Genomic DNA, 18,597 nt, shown 5'->3' with positions numbered 1-18,597 from the left:
GAATTGTGGTGAGGGGACTAATGGTTCTGTTCATATAAGGTTTAAACCAATAGTTGATGGTTTGTTGCTTTGTCAATTCATGGTGGTGGAATTGGAACTGGTCTTAGTTCATTCATGAAACAAGGTAATAACAGTCTGCATAAAACTACTAGTTTAGAAAATCATTCTTTTTTTTCCTTCATAATTGCTTGCTAGACCTAGATTAGAAGTTCTTTCAGGTGATTCAAGGGGAAAGGATTATGAGAATATGATTGTTTTTGAAGGTTTAGATGGTGGAAATACAAGGGATGTTACAAGACCAGAGAAGATTATTAGGGAAATTGTTTTAGAGTTTGTTCTTATTGATTCGTTGACAATTCAAGAGTTTGTTGACTAAGTCGTAGCATCGACTAAGAAATACTTGAAGAATATGATTGAGAACAAGAAAGAGGAATTGCTCAACCTTTAAAAACAGGCTTGAGAGAAGGCCTGATCTTTGTAAGGAGACTCTTCAAGAGGGCAATAAAGTTTAGTTAGGGATTTTAGTTGCTGTGAATATGGGACTGTTGACCTTCTTATACGATAATCTTTAATTACCTAAGATTGCATCAAAGCCTCCTCCAAGATTCGTTGGGTCACATGTTATCATGTTTTCGTTATCGAGTCACCCACCATTTATATCCACGTTTCAGATGTCCATTCCTAGGCATTAGGAGGTTTGTTAAAAAGTCTCACATCAAATAAGAGATGGTCTAGCCAATATTTTTATAAGTGGGGGCAATCATCATCTCACAAGTCAATTTTATGGAATTTTGTTAAGCTCAACCACACTTTCAAAGATTTAATGAGTAAAACAAAACATATTTGATGTTTATAAAGTGCCATATTTCTTCAAAAGAAGAAAAAAAAAAACTCCTATATAAACATGTCCTTCACTGTATATCTTGTAATCAATCAATAATAATATATATGCTACTTTATAAGCATCAAATATGTTTTGTTTTTTGTTTTACGAGTAAATTTCACTTGATATAAAAATGATATTGTGAGATTATTGGTGTCTATCTACAAAACTATTTCTAGAATCAAATTTATTGATTAGGGGTATAAAGTGGACTTTGTGTGGAGTGATAAGGAAGTTGGGAGTTCTATCTCTACCCATACAACAATGTCAAATGGTGTTTGTTTTGTCATCATCATTGTATTGATATTTAACATCGTAATTTCAAATTGAATCATTTTTTTCCTGTGTTCTTGTCTTCTATCTCCATGGAATGATGAAAATTCACATTCAGTGCTACAAAAATTATCTACGGAATGGGCTAATTAATTTATTGAACTTTTTTTGTTTGGTATTAAATCTTTCTTTATAAAAGTTGAGCATAGTTAATGTAAAATTGAAATTGTAATTTTTATTTTTTGAATCAAAAGGTAGAATATTATTGATTAATAAAAGAGCCCATATCTTTTTGTATATGAGTAAAAATGGGCAGCCCATTTATTGGGTTCACACTCAGCCCATTTAGCAGTAGCATGGGCAGCCCAATTGAGATTTCTACTAATCCAGCTAATAGACACTGTGCGCATATGCTTCAGCTTCTCTGCACATTTTCTCCCAACTTTGCCCCAATACCCTCTCGGAAACTGTTGGGAATTGATACTTTCCACGATGAGCTTAGCATCAGATTCTATCATAACATTAATCCAGCCAACTTCATCAATCCAATTAATGTAAAATTGAAATTGTAATGTATTTGATGTTAGCTTTTTTTTTCTTTCCTATTTTTCCACTTCCACGTTAGCCAATATTTGAGTCAAAAATGAATTGTTGTGGATTGCTATTCTTAGGGAAAAAAACTTGTTGAGTTGATCCACTCTTTTTTCCAACCCATAATCTGATGCAAGTCCCTGTAGTAAATGAAGAGTGCTAAAGATCGACCCTCAAAGTGTTACACGTTTCCAGACATTGTGATGAGCCAGACTCTATAAAAGGGAAACGTATTCACTCAGTTTCATGGTCACTGAACCTACTCTTCTCTCTATAGAAAACTACACCATTGAGTTTGACTGAGTTAAGGTTTAGAATAGTGAAACAAATCGGTTGTAGCAGCTGCAACAACAACTCTTTTCTCACATAACAACTTTGCCCCAATACCCTCTCGGAAACTGTTGGGAATTGATACTTTCCACGATGAGCTTAGCATCAGATTCTATCATAACATTAATCCAGCCAACTTCATCAATCCAATTAATGTAAAATTGAAATTGTAATGTATTTGATGTTAGTTTTTTTTTCTTTCCTATTTTTCCACTTCCACGTGAGCCAATATTTGAGTCAAAAATGATTGTTGTGGATTGCTATTCTTAGGGAAAAAAACTTGTTGAGTTGATCCACTCTTTTTTCCAACCCATAATCTGATGCAAGTCCCTGTAGTAAATGAAGAGTGCTAAAGATCGACCCTCAAAGTGTTACACGTTTCCAGACATTGTGATGAGCCAGACTCTATAAAAGGGAAACGTATTCACTCAGTTTCATGGTCACTGAACCTACTCTTCTCTCTATAGAAAACTACACCATTGAGTTTGACTGAGTTAAGGTTTAGAATAGTGAAACAAATCGGTTGTAGCAGCTGCAACAACAACTCTTTTCTCACATAGCAATGGCTGGAGGTTAGTGTTCTTATTTTGCTTCCGCTTACTTGTTTAAATGTGTGGTTTATGTTGTTTAACATGTTTAAATCGATTAGAAATCATTTACAGTTTGGTTAATCATGGCTGGAGGTTAGTGTTCTTAATTTGCTTCCGCAAATTTCTCTAATTTTAAGTGTGACATTCCCGAGTTAAACGATGACAATTATAAGATCTGGAAGGAAAGAATTACAATGCCAAATCTTATTGGGTTCACACTCAGCCCATTTAGCAGTAGCATGGGCAGCCCAATTGAGATTTCTACTAATCCAACTAATAGACACTGTGCGCATATGCTTCAGCTTCTCTGCACATTTTCTCCCAACTTTGCCCCAATACCCTCTCGGAAACTGTTGGGAATTGATACTTTCCACGATGAGCTTAGCATCAGATTCAATCATAACATTAATCCAGCCAACTTCATCAATCCAATTAATGTAAAATTGAAATTGTAATGTATTTGATGTTAGTTTTTTTTTCTTTCCTATTTTTCCACTTCCACGTGAGCCAATATTTGAGTCAAAAATGAATTGTTGTGGATTGCTATTCTTAGGGAAAAAAAACTTGTTGAGTTGATCCACTCTTTTTTCCAACCCATAATCTGATGCAAGTCCCTATAGTAAATGAAGAGTGCTAAAGATCGACCCTCAAAGTGTTACACGTTTCCAGACATTGTGATGAGCCAGACTCTATAAAAGGGAAACGTATTCACTCAGTTTCATGGTCACTGAACCTACTCTTCTCTCTATAGAAAACTACACCATTGAGTTTGACTGAGTTAAGGTTTATAATAGTGAAACAAATCGGTTGTAGCAGCTGCAACAACAACTCTTTTCTCACATAGCAATGGCTGGAGGTTAGTGTTCTTATTTTGCTTCCGCTTACTTGTTTAAATGTGTGGTTTATGTTGTTTAACATGTTTAAATCGATTAGAAATCATTTACAGTTTGGTTAATCATGGCTGGAGGTTAGTGTTCTTAATTTGCTTCCGCAAATTTCTCTAATTTTAAGTGTGACATTCCCGAGTTAAACGATGACAATTATAAGATCTGGAAGGAAAGAATTCTCATTTGGGATGAATGGATATTGACTATGCCATATTGACTATGCCATAAGGTTGGATGGTTACCTTGTGAACACTAACTCGGGAAGCAAATTAGATCATCCTTCCTAATGGCATAGTTAATATCAATCCAGCCCAAATGAAGGAGAATTCTTTCCTTCTAGATCTTATAATTGTCACCATTTAACTCGGGAATGTTACACTTAAAATCAGAGAAATTTGCGGAAGAAAATTAAGAACACTAACATCCAGCCATTGCTAAACCAAAATGTAAATTATTTCTAATCTATTTAAACATGTTAAACACCATAAACAATACATTTAAATTGTTGCTACTACAACCGATTTGTTTCACTATTCTAAACCTTAACTCACTCAAACTCGATGGTGTATTTTTTCTATAGAAAGAAGAGTAGGTTCAGCGACCATGAAACAGAGTGAATATGTTTCCCTTTTATAGAGTCTTACCCATCACAAAGTCCGGAAACGTATAACACTTTGAGCGCTGATCATTAGCACTATTCAGTTACTATAGGACCGTGTATCAAATTATGGATAAGTGGGAAAAGGAGTGGACCAACTCAGCAAGTTTTTTCCCTAAGAATAGCAATCCACAACAACTCATTTTTGACTAAAAAATTGGCTCACGTGAAAGAGGAAAAATAGGGAAGAAGAAAAAAACTAACATTTGAATTAATTTTGTGAAACAACTAACATTTGAATTATATAATAATCTATTTGATGACCTTAATTTGTATTGCAGGATCACACCAATTGCTAAATGATCGGTTGATGAAATTCTTCAGTGTGGAAATAAGTACCTCATCTTTAAGTGAGCAAATCAGTTGATTTGTAGTTTTCAGCATTTTAAAAATTTGGTGCTTACCTTGAGAATATTTTTTTGAAGTAAATGTTAATGTAAATGGTTAATTTGTTAAGGGGAGAAGTTTGCTAGTAATAGAGATGGAATCCCAGACCTTCTAATATCTATGTTTCTTTGATCAAGATCTTGTAGATCATTTTATTTCAGGATTCAAAAATAAGCTTACTTTATATCTTTCTTGTTGTCTTTGTATATACTAAAAAATATAAGAATTCAAAAGAAATTAAGCCAGCCCTTGTTATATTACGTACAAAGAAATGCGTTAGTTAGAGTTCTGCTCTATTTTGCATTGTCTAGCTACTAACTTGTATGGGATAGCTTATAGCATATAATTAGTTTGTATGACAAGAAAATAGTGCTTTGATAACGATTATTCGGTCATAAGCAAGGTCGACCCTAGGGTTAGGCTTCGGATGCAACCGCCTAGAGTCTAGATTTGTAGGGAACAAAAAGAAAGATTTTATATTCGGCTTTTTCTTCGGTCACTAAAATCAACGCATGTTGGCTCGTAGCCTTCTCTTATTTAAACCGTTCAATTCACTTATTTTTCATTCGATTTGCATCGAAAACATTCTCTCTTCTTCATCCCTCCTCTATCTTCATCTACTCATATTCTTCTTTTAATTTAATACCATGTCAAAGGTTAAAAATAAACAAGATAAATAGTAGCACATTCTCCCTTCTTTCATTCATCTATCAGTATCACTTATTTTCAAACCTCTTTCAATTCCCATTCCCCAGTTGAATCAATTCTCAATCCTCTTTTTGCTATGCAAGACAACAAGCTCAAAGATCCCCCTTTCTAGCAATCAGTATCTGGCAATCAACACTGCAAGGCGATCAAATGGTGTACCTACAATAAATTTTGGCCTTAAGAACTGGCAATCGACACTGCAAGGCGATCAAATGGTGTACCTACAATAAATTTTGGCCTTAAGAAGAAAACGTGGATGATGAAAAAGGATGGTGGATATTTCAAATCTTGATTCAACTCCTATACAAAAAAAAAAAATGAATTTCTTCATCAAATTCGGAGTTTATATGTTATGAAATAAAATAGATAGAAATGAGAACATCAAATAAATAAATAAAAAGATAGAAATGAAGGTAAGGATACCATGAATAACTTATATGGTTTAGAATTGAGGAATTGAAGAATGGAAATTGATAAACTCTCAAGATCAAATAGAAGAATTCATTTTTCCTTCTCTTTATTGATAGGATAAAAAATAAATAAAAAATTTCCTTCTCTTTAAAATGAAGACTCGTTTTAATCTCTGAAAAAACACAAGGTTCAATTTGGTTTCTGAAAAAATATAAAAAACAATTTTTATTCCCTCTATTTGAGAGTTTGGAGATAAGAGGATGGGAAGGCTTTGGAGAGAGAATTAGAAAGAGAAAAAAAATAGTTATTTTTCATCTTTTTTGGGAGTTTATTGTTGTAGATAATGGTAAATAAATGTTTATGATTAATATATTTTTTATATTGAGAGTATTATAAAAACATGGTAGATTTGGAAAATTTATCAGACCCTTCAAAACTTTCCTCCTAAAAAGTTTTTGAGTTCCATCCAATTAGGGAATTTTGTAATAATATGAAGAAAGGAAAAGAAAAAAAAAAAAAGTAATCCCCTAAAAGCACTCCCCTCCCAAAACCCTCCATTTTTTTCCACTTCATCCTTCCATTTTTTCAATGCCCTCCCCTCGTAAACCCCCAAACAGACCATAAGAACAAATTTCGGGATAACTTTACAAGGATCAGATCTCAGTGTCTCAAGAATTAAAATGGCCTTCACTCTTTCTTTTACCACTTTTCAGTTAACAAAACAAGCACTATAACTTTGAGAAACAAATGTTTGAAATGAAGGATAAAATCATAAAATCACCTCATGGAAAATTAAGAATCACGAAAATGCTGACATGATAAAATAATAAAATATGCAGGTATGATCATCACATTCAATCTTTAAATTTCAATATATTTATAAACATTAAATTCAATCAATCCAAAAACAGTTGGAATATAGACACCAATCATTCATATCAATTTGTCTTGAAAATCTTAAGTAATTGGTTATGTTTTCCTTACACAATGAAAAATACATTTTGCAAGATAGACACTACAAATAGGATCGCTTTCGTGCATATTTTATATCTTCTTTTCCATATCAAACCCATGGATTTCTTGAGTCATCTTTACTCTGTTGTCTACAATGATTGACAAGGGTAGGGTTGAGAGTACCTTTCAGTTCGAACCAAAACACTAGCCAATGCTCAAGTCAAATCAGTTCTGGTTTTCATATGCCATGTCTGCTTCTGGAAACCTCAAACTATATTAATTTAATGCTTTACTTGAGTGTGATCTCATAGATGACACCTTCATGATTCCCAACAATACACTTTGTTTCAGGCACTTCCTTCATCTGCATCTGAAACTTAGAAGCTTCAGAAATAATCATCGAATCCATCCTGCAGTAAGAGAAATCTTAGTTGAATACGAAAATGCTTATAAAATTCAGATTATACAACACTTGAGTGAATCACATAGTTCCTAAAGTTGTAGGATTGAGTAATTTGGAGGAAGTTCAGAAATTGGACTTTACTCCCTTGGGTCTTGATTTTAAGCATAACTGAAATAAGCTCACACTTTTTAATCTTCCAATCTCATGAAAAAATAAGTGCATTTTTGAAAGTGCACTTCATGGAAACTTATTTCATGTGAATAAAAGAGTCATTTAATGTCCCGTGAGCATAGCTCAGTTGATAAGGGCAATGCATAGTGATTAAATTTGCTTATATTTGAAACCATATATGAATCATTTTTCGTTTATATTTGAGACCAGAGGAGTATTATTTAATCAGTACCAAGTCCCAAAAATATAATGAACTACAGCTGCAATGAAGAACTTAATTTTGGACCACACTAAAATGATTTGGAAACAAAGTAAATATTTATAGATTTATAAAACTTGTTGCAAGGTAAAATAAGATGTACAGATATGTTTCAAGTTTTATACACCCACTACTATCTATTGCTATCTGATAATATAGATCTTACTCTTAGACCATCAACTATGAGATGATAATGTTGTCAATCAAAACAAAGAAAAGAATATTCACTAAACCAAGAAGAGATAAACAAAAATTTAAAGAATAATAAGATAGATTACATACATCTTAGCTCGTGATACATAGGCTAGTATGAACTTGCATTTTCTGCCTTCGTTAACTTGCAGGAGCTGTCTAACGGTACCAAACAGCAAAGGGATGTTTGACTGCTGAAAGCTTGTGATTGTGTTAAGGTTGTTGATATTAATTTTATTTGGTAAAAATGAAATATGATTACAATATTAATTTTATTTGGTGAAAATGAAATATGATTACACAAATCTATAGATGAAAATCACATATTTAAATTTCAAGTTTCACAAAAATTCTCTATGTATTTGATCCTCTAGTTCATTTTAGCAAATAATTGGAATTAGTTCTCATATAGCCATGACAACTAGCAAAGGCTTTAAAATAGGTAAATGTGTGACACTGCTTGAAAAAGATGTCAGGATAACCTTCTAAAGATCTACGGGGTAATAGTCATTTTGGTCCCTGAATGTGTAAGGAGTAGTCACAATAGTCCTTCAATGTATCAAAATTGCAAAATAGTCCCTGATTGTGCACTTTGTTAATCAAAATAGCCCCTGACACTAACATAATCCCTCAATACTCACAATAACTCTTTTCATATAGGGACTGAAATGACAATAAATAAGTACTTATAAGGACTCATATGACAATAAGTAAGTATATTGAAGGACTAATATGACAATATTAACGAAATATTTTAATGTCAGGAACTATTTTGACTAACGAAGTGCACAATCAGAGACTATTTTGAAATTTCGATATATTGAGGGACTATTGTGACTACTCGTTACACATTCAGGATCAAAATGCCTATTACCCCAAAGATCTATATGAAGAACCAGCTTTATCAGTATCTATGTATTTCCCTATATTGCAAGCCATCATACTTTTAGGCATTTAAGCTTAGTTGTAATGTTAGATATCAATGGGATTATTAAATACATAATAAGGATATAGATATCAGCACCAAGAACAAAGTCGAAACCTCCAGGATGTTTTTGTAAAATTTCATGGATCTGATCAGTGTTTCCCCATTCTAGTTTCTCTGCTACTAATCCTGCATATATATTTAAATCAAAATTCAGAGGGACTAATAAGTATCTTCCATTGATCATCTAGGTATTTACTCACCATTAGAAGTAGGACTAATATTCTCAGGACATGAATGCAGCTCTATATTTTTCTTTATGATCTGAGATGAGGTAGTTTAATTAGACCACATAGAATAATCAGGAAGGAGATATGCCACCATGTGTTATACAAATAGATTTTTTATAACCCTACCTTAAGCACTTCTTCATTATGGTCTGTCAACACAACTTTATTGCAGAATCTGCGGCAAAGTATTCCGGTAATACCTGTGATTCAAAGCAAGAAATAATCACGCCGTCAAGGTCTAATGTCATACAGAATAAGGATAAGCATCAAATGATCAAGATTGAGATCTTGCCTAAGATAGGAAGGGGAATAAACATGTAAAACAGGAGAATGTGATATGAATTATAAACGCGTACCAAAAATACAATATTATGCCACACGTAGATCTAAAAGCTGGATCATCAGCAAACTATAAACAGAAAACTGGATAACTCAGCAAACTATAAACCCTAACGTCTTTGCCTCTCAGCTTCTAATGTTTTCCCTTCCCGATCAAGTGTATAGAACAGTATTAGATACCAACCAGTATAACACAATTAGTTCTTTTGGTCTCTTAGTTATATTGGTTGGCATATGATGTTGGTCTATGCATTTGATAAGGAAGGGAAAATGCATTTGGAGTTTTTTTCTTTTGACACAAAACATTGGGAGCTAATAGACAAATAAATTGAAGATTTTCAAGGAGATGTTGGTTAATGCACCGAAGGAGCTAGCCAAACTGTCCAATTTCTTTGAATTCAGACACTAACCCTGAGCCAAGTCTTTCAATCCTACAAGATTTCATGTTTTGTAATGTCCAGCATTTTCCATTCCAAACAAGCCCTCCAATCATCAGAAGTATGCTGGAAATGACTTATAAACTAATAATTTTGTTATTTACTTCTACGGATCAATTATTATTTTTTAAATCTATTATTTGAGAAATGGATTTGAGAATTGTGTATTTTGTGTTGCTAATAAAAATAACGTGTCATCGTGGCAGGTTGTATAGTGGTAAGGAAAACCTATATATATGGGAGCATATCTAGTGAGAAAGGGTATCCTTATGTGAGAACAAGAGGATGACATATCAACCATTGGATAAAAATACACAGATCGGATTAAAAGACACTCACGTGCTCCACTTTTCAACTAACACACACATTATTCCAAACTAAAACAAAAAAACACAAACCCCTCACCTTCTCTTTCCCATCCTGCTTCATCAAACCTCTCAGACCTGGTTCTTCACATCTAGATCACCGACCATGACCCCCTCCTCCTTTATTCCTCTTTTGTATTGATTTCTCTTTCCCATTTTCTTTGACCATTTTTATAAAAAATCTTAACTGTAAGTCTGTAACAATGTTTGATGAGTGAACAGCCAAGGGAGGGAGAGATTTTGCGGTCACGAAGGCCACGGTGAAGAGGGTGAGGCGACCATGGTCTCCGACAAGTCATGGGTACAGATTGAACCGTTTGCATCATAATCTAAAACTCTCCAATTTTTTTATCCACGATTTACCCAATTTTCAACCTACAAATTGACTTCTCAATACATAAGCATGCAATTTTTTTATTTTTTATTTTAGAAGTTGTGGTTTCAAACGGTGGAAGCCTAGATTGAGGAGGTGGAAGGTGATATCACAATGGATCGGAAGGAACAACTACACATTCCAGTTTGCGTGATTTTTTTTTTTTGGAATAATGTGTGGTAGTTGAAAAGTGGAGCACGTGAGTGTCTTTTAATCTGATCCGTGTATTTATATCCGATGGTTGATATTGATATGTCATCCTCTCACTCTCACATAAGGATACCCTTTCTCACTAGATATGTTCCCTATATATATATAGGGAGCGAATCTAATAAGAACACTTCATGCAGGAAGAGAGTGTACGAGGGCCAAGGGGCTGTACGTGAACATTTAATGAATTGTTTTAATTTTTGCAGTTAAATTGTATCTGACTGCTGTGATAAATAGTTCTTGTTTCTCATAATAATAAATTGTTCTAATAAGAGTAAACCCCAAATATATATTGTTCATGACATGAGCTATCAAAGGGAACCAACTAGACTCTGTTTAACATAGAAGCCTATCAGATACTTTGTGGCAGAGGGTCCATGCCTAGCTGATTGGCTCCTCGGAGAAATTAAGGCAGTTTTCAATTTGTGATCTATGGCAACAAGGATGGAACCATTGTTATTGTATATATTAATATTAATCCCTTACTGATCTGTATCCATTTCGGGATTGTTTATGCACTTTTTTTATTGATCAGGGACCTAGTGGAAAGATTAAGGTCTTCTCGGGTACTGAAGCAATATGTGCTACGTAATTTGGCATTGCTATCAATAGAACCAACACTATTTAAAAAATAAAAAATAAAATCAATAGAACCAACATGCCACATGTAATATTAGTTTTTCGTTCTAAATAGTTCATGATTAAGTGGTTTGCCATTAAAATTTTAAGTAAAAAAAATGTCTGACTTCTGTCTTTCTCGGAATAGCTGAGCCAGTTTAAAACTGGTTTAGATAAAATTCCTATTTTTTTAATGAAACTAGATTACATAAAACTGATATTGAAACTGGTTATTTAAACTGGTTTACAGTAGAAGCCGTCATTTAAACTGGTTAATAGCAGCAAAAAACTGATAATGAATACTGGATTGAAGCATAAACCATTTTTTAAAACCAGATTACATAAAAAAATCAGTTTTGAACCATTTCTAAATGAAATCCATTTCCAGACTCATTTTAAACCAGACCACTAAACCAAAAGCGGTTTGGCATAAAAAAAGGTTTGGCTTTCCTTTTTTTGTGTAGAAACTGAACCATAAACAGGTTTGTTTCATTTTGGTTCAGTCATCCAAGTCCTACACACCCCTGATGGGGATCAAAGCAGCATGTGAAAATTGTAGTATTGTGTGATACTACGACTCAGTGTGTGATTATGTTAGGATATAGGAAAAGGAGTTTGTTAGGATATTGGATAAGAGAAAGTAACAACATAGGATAAGGAGGAGTTGATTGGGGAAGCTAGTTGTATCCTGTATAAATAGAAGAGTGCATTGATAGAGGAGTATCATTGAAGATTTTGTAAAGTTTAGTGTATAGAGTAATGAATCTATTGAAAAAGGGGGAACTCTAGGAGGAGAGTTTTCTCTCCCTATTCTTTCTTATTTTCTCAATAAAAGTGTTATTTCTTTTATTCTTTTGAATTAAATTATTGGGTTCCTAACATATTATTGGGTTCCTAACACATTATTCCAAACTAAAACAAAAAAACACAAACCCCTCACCTTCTCTTTCCCATCCTGCTTCATCAAACCTCTCAGACCTTGTTCTTCACATCTAGATCACCTACCATGACCCCCTCCTCCTTTATTCCTCTTTTGTATTGGTTTCTCTTTCCCATTTTCTTTGACCATTTTTATAAAAAATCTTAACTGTAAGTCTGTAACAATGTTTGATGAGTGAACAGCCAAGGGAGGGAGAGATTTTGCGGTCACGAAGGCCACGGTGAAGAGGGTGAGGCGACCATGGTCTCCGACAAGTCATGAGTACAGATTGAACCGTTTGCATCATAATCTAAAACTCTCCAATTTTTTTATCCACGATTTACCCAATTTTCAACCTACGAATTGACTTCTTCTCAATACATAAGCATGCAATTTTTTTATTTTAGAAGTTGTGGTTTCAAACGGTGGAAGCCTAGATTGAGGAGGTGGAAGGTGATATCACAATGGATCGGAAGGAACAACTACACATTCCAGTTTGCGTGATTTTTTTTTTTTTTGGAATAATGTGTGGTAGTTGAAAAGTGGAGCATGTGAGTGTCTTTTAATCTGATCCGTGTATTTATATCCGATGGTTGATATTGATATGTCATCCTCTCACTCTCACATAAGGATACCCTTTCTCACTAGATATGTTCCCTATATATATATATATATATATATATATAGGGAGCGAATCTAATAAGAACACTTCATGCAGGAAGAGAGTGTACGAGGGCCAAGGGGCTGTATGTGAACATTTAATGAATTGTTTTAACTTTTGCTGTTAAATTGTATCTGACAGCTGTGATCAATAGTTCTTGTTTCTCATAATAATAAATTGTTCTAACTAGAGTAAACCCCAATATATTTTGTTCATGACATGAGCTATCAAAGGGAACCAATTAGACTCTATTTAACTTAGAAGCCAATCAGATACTTTGTGGCAGGGGGTCCATGCCCAGCTGATTAACTCCTCAGAAAAATTAAGCAGTTTTCGATTTGTGATTTATGGTAACAAGGATGGAACAATTGTTATTGTATATATTAATCCCTTACTGATTTGTATACATTTCGGGATTGTTTATGCACTTTTTTTTTTTTTTATTGATCAGGGCCCTAGTGGAACGATTAAGGTCTTCTGGGGTATTGCAGCTGACGGATCGGTTGTTATTTCTGAAAATGTGGACCTTATAAAAGCAATATGTGCTACGTCATTTGGCATTGCTACCAATAGAACCAACATGCCACATGTAATATTAGTTTTTAGTTCTAAATAGTTTATGATTAAGTCGTTGCCATTAAAGTTCTAAATAAAAAAATGTCTTAACTTTATTTAATTAATCATTTGTACAAAACAGAAGGGGAAAAATGTCTGATTTCTGTCTTTCTCTGAATAGCTGAGCCAGTTTAAAACTGGTTTAGATAAAATACCTATTTTTTAAATGAAAACTAGATTACATAAAAGTAACATTGAAACTGGTTATTTAAATTGGTTTGCAGCAAAAGCCGTTATTTAAACTGGTTAATAGCAGCAAAAAACTGATATTGAAAACCGGATTGAAGCATAAACCATTTTTGAAAACCAGATTACATAAAAAATTGGTTTTGAACCATTTCTAAACAAAATCCATTTTCAGACTCGTTTTAAACCAGACCACTAAACCAAAAGCGGTTTGGCAAAAAATAGGTTTGGCTTTTCCTTTTTTTTTTTTTTTTGTAGAAACTGAACCATAAACAGGTTTGTTTCATTTTGGTTCAGTCATCCAAATCCTGCACACCCCTGATGGGGAACAAAGCAAAATGTGAAAATTGTAGTATTGTGTGATCCTATGACTGAGTGTGCGATTATGTTAGGATAAGGAGGAGTTTGTTAGGATTTGAATTGTTTGGATTTGGTATAAGAAGAGAAAGTGACAATATAGGATTAGGAGTTAATTGGGGAAGCTATTTAGAGAGTATCTTGTATAAATAGAAGAATGCATTGATAGAAGAGGATCGTTGAATCTTTTGTAAAGTTTCGTGTATAGAGTAACGACTCTATTAAAAAGGGGAACCCTAGGAGGAGAGTTTTCTCTCCCTATTCTTTCTTATTTTCTCGATACAATTGTTATTTCTTTTATTCTTTTGAAATAAATTATTGGGCTCCTAACAGATTATGATTACATGATAGGTTTCCAGTAATACTTTGGAAGACAATAAACTATCAATAAAGATAAGTAACTCATTTCCTAAAACAAGGTAATATTGTGCAATGTGCGATTGCACTAGAATATCCCCCTTCTTATATGTAAAACTAGGGACATTTTAAGGATGAATTGTTTCTACCACAAACATAAAAAGTATAAACGTAAGTAATAATAATTATTTTAAAAAGTGAATACATACCAACACCAGAACCTAATTCAATAGCAGTGCAACCCTGAAATATCTCAACATGTTTTGATAGATAATCATTCAGTAACATGGCTCCAGGCCAGACCAGCTGCCCTGTCAAATCGAAGTCAGCTGATTCAAAAGATAATTAGTATTATGATCCAAAAAAAACTATAAGATACAGAAAGCAAAAAATCAAGGCACCAGTTATAAAAACAGAAAATTGTATACGTTCAAGTTTATATAAAAGCTTCCAGGTTCTCAATTATGCATTTCTATTAATGTTCTACTCCAATTTATCCCCTAAGAATGACAGTGTAAAGGGTTACTTGGCTACATATATCTTCAAATGCTACAGAATTTAATTTAATCAAGTAAAAATTCATAACTGCAAATCAATTGGGATTGGCCACCCTGTCTTGTATGTTATTATATCAGGAAAACCTTTCAAAGAGGTGAACCAAGTAAATTTTATTTCCTTGGTAAAACATAGTGAACAGTTTTAGTTTGGAATATACCCTCATTTGCTTAGACATTACTATTGCGGTATAGCAGGTGCAGTATGGCCACCACGTCAAAGTTTAGGGAACGGTACACAAAAATTAGACCATACCCATACACATAAAAAAGCAAAAACACAGAAAAATACATCACATTAAAGACATATTCATAACTAATAATCAAAGTTCACTGCTACCATTATTTAAAACCAATATAAAGCAAATAATGTTGGCCTCCATCTCCATGGTTTCAAAATAGCTTATCTTAGAAACTAAAATAAATATAAGTGATTCCTCCAAGGTGGGGAATACTGCTAGATATATGCAGAGAGGGTCGACTGAAAGCCTCACAGATGAGGACGAGAGATAAAGCCAATAAGAAGAATTAACAAGATAGGAGGGGCATATTTCGTTGTCATTCCGAAATTTAGGGTAAATGTTCACAAAATTAAATAAACCAAGCCAGTAGCAATAAGTTGAAGACAAAAAATGACTATTTTAGGGTGAAATAACATAAAAGTTCACAAAAATCAACATTGTAATAGTGTCACTATGACGGCCATTATCTCAACCGCAATGCAATGATGTTTAAGGTAGCACCTAGGGGCCGCAATTCGTGTTAACCCTCTAGTTCCTAGGGGAGGGGCCTAGAAACCCAGAATTCAGCCGACTGATTCGTCCGATCACTTGCTTAGCTAAGATAGTATTTAATTAAGCTTTTTGTATATCCAATCACTTCAAAGGAATAGTTTAAGAAAAGTAAATGGGATAGTATTTTATTTTTATTTGGTGTTAACCCTCTGGCAAGAATTATTGCAGTAGGATAATGGCTAGGAGGATTTGAAAAGCATTATGGCATTAAGATTTCCAAGGTTTAGCCAAGGCTTAGCACAGGACCCCACTACTCGTCGTATTTGGTTTGGTATTGCTACCGCACATGACTTCGAAAGTCATGATGATATTACTGAGGAACGTCTTTATCGGAATATTTTTGCTTCTCATTTCGGACAATTAGCAATAATTTTTCTGTGGACTTCCGGGAATCTCTTTCATGTAGCTTACATGTAAGACCTATTGCTCATGCAATTTGGGATCCCCATTTTGGTCAACCGGCTGTAGAAGCTTTTATAGGAGGAGCCAAGAGGTAAGTAAAGTCTGAATAATAATTGTTCTCGTACCCAGGAATTAAACTCGGGTTCTCCCGAGTGATTGGTTCTCAGGTGGAACTCATTAATGATCCGAGTCCAATCACTTGCTTAGCTAGGATAGTATTTAACTAAGGTTTTAACGAAACTTGGCACATGACATACAAAAAATGAAATCGAAAGAAATGTGAAAAACTTACTGGAAGCAGATTGCAAACAGAAGAGCTGAATATTTTGAGAGCCAAATGTGAATTCCGTAAGCTGGTAACTTCAAATTAAATTCCAGAAAAGTTCAATCATTACAGTTACAACAGTGACAGTGAAAAGAAAAAGGTATAGAGAGAGAGAGAGAGAGAGAGAGAAGGAGTTACTCGTCATTCATGAAGAACGATGCATCTAAGCAAACAATTTCGTCTTCTTCCTTTTGCAATTTTTTTTCTCTTTCTTCCTTGTTGAGCGCTGCGACGCCGTTTAGGTTCATTCTGATTTCTAACTTCTATAAGCAGGGTTTTGCAAAAGAGAGAGAGGGGCTATGAAAGAAAGAGGGAAAATGTGTTTATGTTTTACAAGTGTTGTACCCTTGGCGCATGTTTTTTTTGCCAATATTTATTATTTAATTGGGGAGTGTATAACCAATGCTAATTTTTATAATAATTTTGTTTTTCAGTAATTTTTGTTTTTTTAAGAAATTAATATTTGAAAAAATTATATTTGGGAAATTTTACCCAATACCCCTACATTTATACTTTCATCCCTACATTTCTTAAAAAACTCCAATTTTATCCTTTATACCATCTAATTTTTTACATCTTAATTTTCACTCTCACTTTCAACATTTTTGAGTTCACCCCCACATGACAAAACCACCTCAAACCTATCGATTTGTATTTTTTTTCCAGTAATCAATATACAACTTTTTCGAATTCAACCAAGAAATACCTGTGTTTACATTTCTGGCAGCTTTACCATAAACCTCTTCAAATCTTTTTCGGTGGCATGTTTCTGAATTATAATTTTTTAATTATGTGAATTCAACTTGCTTAGTATTGTAGTAGGAGAAAAATCAACTTGTTTGATCAAATTTGGTAGTGGTTCTTGACATAGGACAAAAAAAAAATAAAAGCAAAGAATTAATAAAAAGAATAACAAATTAAATAACATTAACAAACTTAAAAGTAAAGAATGAGTAGAAACAAAGCAGCACTGTAACCCAGAGATGCAGTTTTTTAGAAACAAAACAACACCTAAAAATCGGAACAGATGTGTATTACAGTCTATGCTTCTCTTGGGTTTTTCGGTACCCGTTCGATTGATGGGAAATCTGCAATCAACGATGATGGTGACCGTCACACCATCGAAAACCAGCAAATACCAATTCCGGTAAAAAATAAAATGAAAAAATTGAATAAGATTCCAGTAAGAAACACAACATAGTCTCTTTTTTTCTCCCAAAGTATCTGGAAGGTGTGTGGGTGGTTGTAATGAAAATGGTTAAAGAATTTTTTAATTTATATAAAAGGGCAAAATGGGTAGTTTGAATCAAATGTTGGGGTGAAAGTTTAAGTGTATGGGTGTGGGGTAAAATTTCCCTATATTTATCACCATGTTATTTGATTAGTAGCTTGGTGAATAAGTCATTGGCAGCTTTGTTCCCGTTATAAGTCATCAGCGCGTTATTTCAGCGTTGTTTCAATATGTATTCGTTATAGTGATATCATGTTTTTTTATATATCAATGAAAGAGGATACTCTACATTATTATATAATATATTGATGAAAAATATTATTTTATCAATGATCACTCAACAAAAATTATTCTATCAATGAAAGCTTGTATCTTTTATCAAAGTTAATTTCATTTGTGACAACTTATCCCATGCATTTGAGTGATTTCTAAGATTGTATAAGTGACAACTTGTTTAACGTATTTGCTTCTAAAAAAACTTGTCTTATTGATGAAATTTAATTTTATTAGTGACAACTTATCATTTTTTTTAACGCATTTAGTTAAAGAGAGTTTAATATTGTTGTATAATAAAAGTTATGGTATAAATAATAGGAACTTCGTTATAGTGATATCATGTGTTTTTATATATCAATAAAAGAAGATACTCTACATTGAATATTATATAATGTATCGATGAAAAATATTATTTTATCAATGACTACTCAACAAAAATTATTTTATAAATGTCAGCTTATCTCTTTTATCAAAGTTGATTTCATTCGTGACAACTTATCCCGTGCATTTTAGTTATTACTAAGATTTTATAACTGACAACTTGTCTAGCGTATTTGTTATTAAAAAAAACTTGTCTTATTTATGAAATTTAACTTTATTAGTGATAACTTATCACTTTTTTAATGTGTTTTAATTAAAGAGAGTTTAATATCGTTGTATAATAAA

General features: G+C 33.3%; 1 protein-coding gene across 2 annotated transcripts; it reads right to left on the bottom strand.

Moving 5' to 3' along the window:
• Positions 1 to 6,571: 6,571 nt before the first annotated feature.
• On the bottom strand, positions 6,572 to 16,845 carry LOC146937471 (Putative methyltransferase family protein). 2 transcript variants are annotated; one of them, XM_085751764.1, is made up of 8 exons: positions 16,563 to 16,845; positions 16,392 to 16,459; positions 14,559 to 14,660; positions 9,039 to 9,112; positions 8,886 to 8,946; positions 8,710 to 8,811; positions 7,788 to 7,899; positions 6,572 to 7,082 (listed from the first exon to the last, which is right to left on the bottom strand). In XM_085751764.1, the coding sequence occupies exons 1-8, from the start codon at positions 16,670 to 16,672 to the stop codon at positions 6,962 to 6,964; spliced, it is 750 nt and encodes a 249-aa protein (XP_085607890.1). In that variant the 5' UTR covers positions 16,673 to 16,845; the 3' UTR covers positions 6,572 to 6,961. The 2 variants fall into 2 exon arrangements, with proteins under 2 accessions (XP_085607890.1, XP_085607889.1); XM_085751763.1 differs by having other exon boundaries at positions 14,559 to 14,678; positions 16,563 to 16,802.
• Between the last annotated feature and the right edge of the window lie 1,752 nt (positions 16,846 to 18,597).

Source organism: Medicago sativa, chromosome 3 (assembly GCF_051527215.1).
Source record: "Medicago sativa cultivar Bolivia chromosome 3, Bolivia_mono, whole genome shotgun sequence".
Taxonomy (NCBI): Eukaryota; Viridiplantae; Streptophyta; class Magnoliopsida; order Fabales; family Fabaceae; genus Medicago; species Medicago sativa.
Note: the sequence above shows the minus strand (reverse complement) of the source record. Positions and strands in the feature narration are given on the sequence as shown.

What these genes read in the sequence shown, in the direction of transcription:
- LOC146937471 (XM_085751763.1), bottom strand. Translation starts at nt 16,672, where the DNA reads ATGAACCTAAACGGCGTCGCAGCGCTCAACAAGGAAGAAAGAGAAAAA. An exon ending in TGAATTAGGTTCTGGTGTTG is followed by an intron (nt 9,113 to 14,558) that starts GTATGTATTCAC and finishes TTTGAATCACAG; the next exon opens with GTATTACCGGAATACTTTGC. An exon ending in TGTTCTTGGTGCTGATATCT is followed by an intron (nt 7,900 to 8,709) that starts ATATCCTTATTA and finishes ACACAATCACAA; the next exon opens with GCTTTCAGCAGTCAAACATC.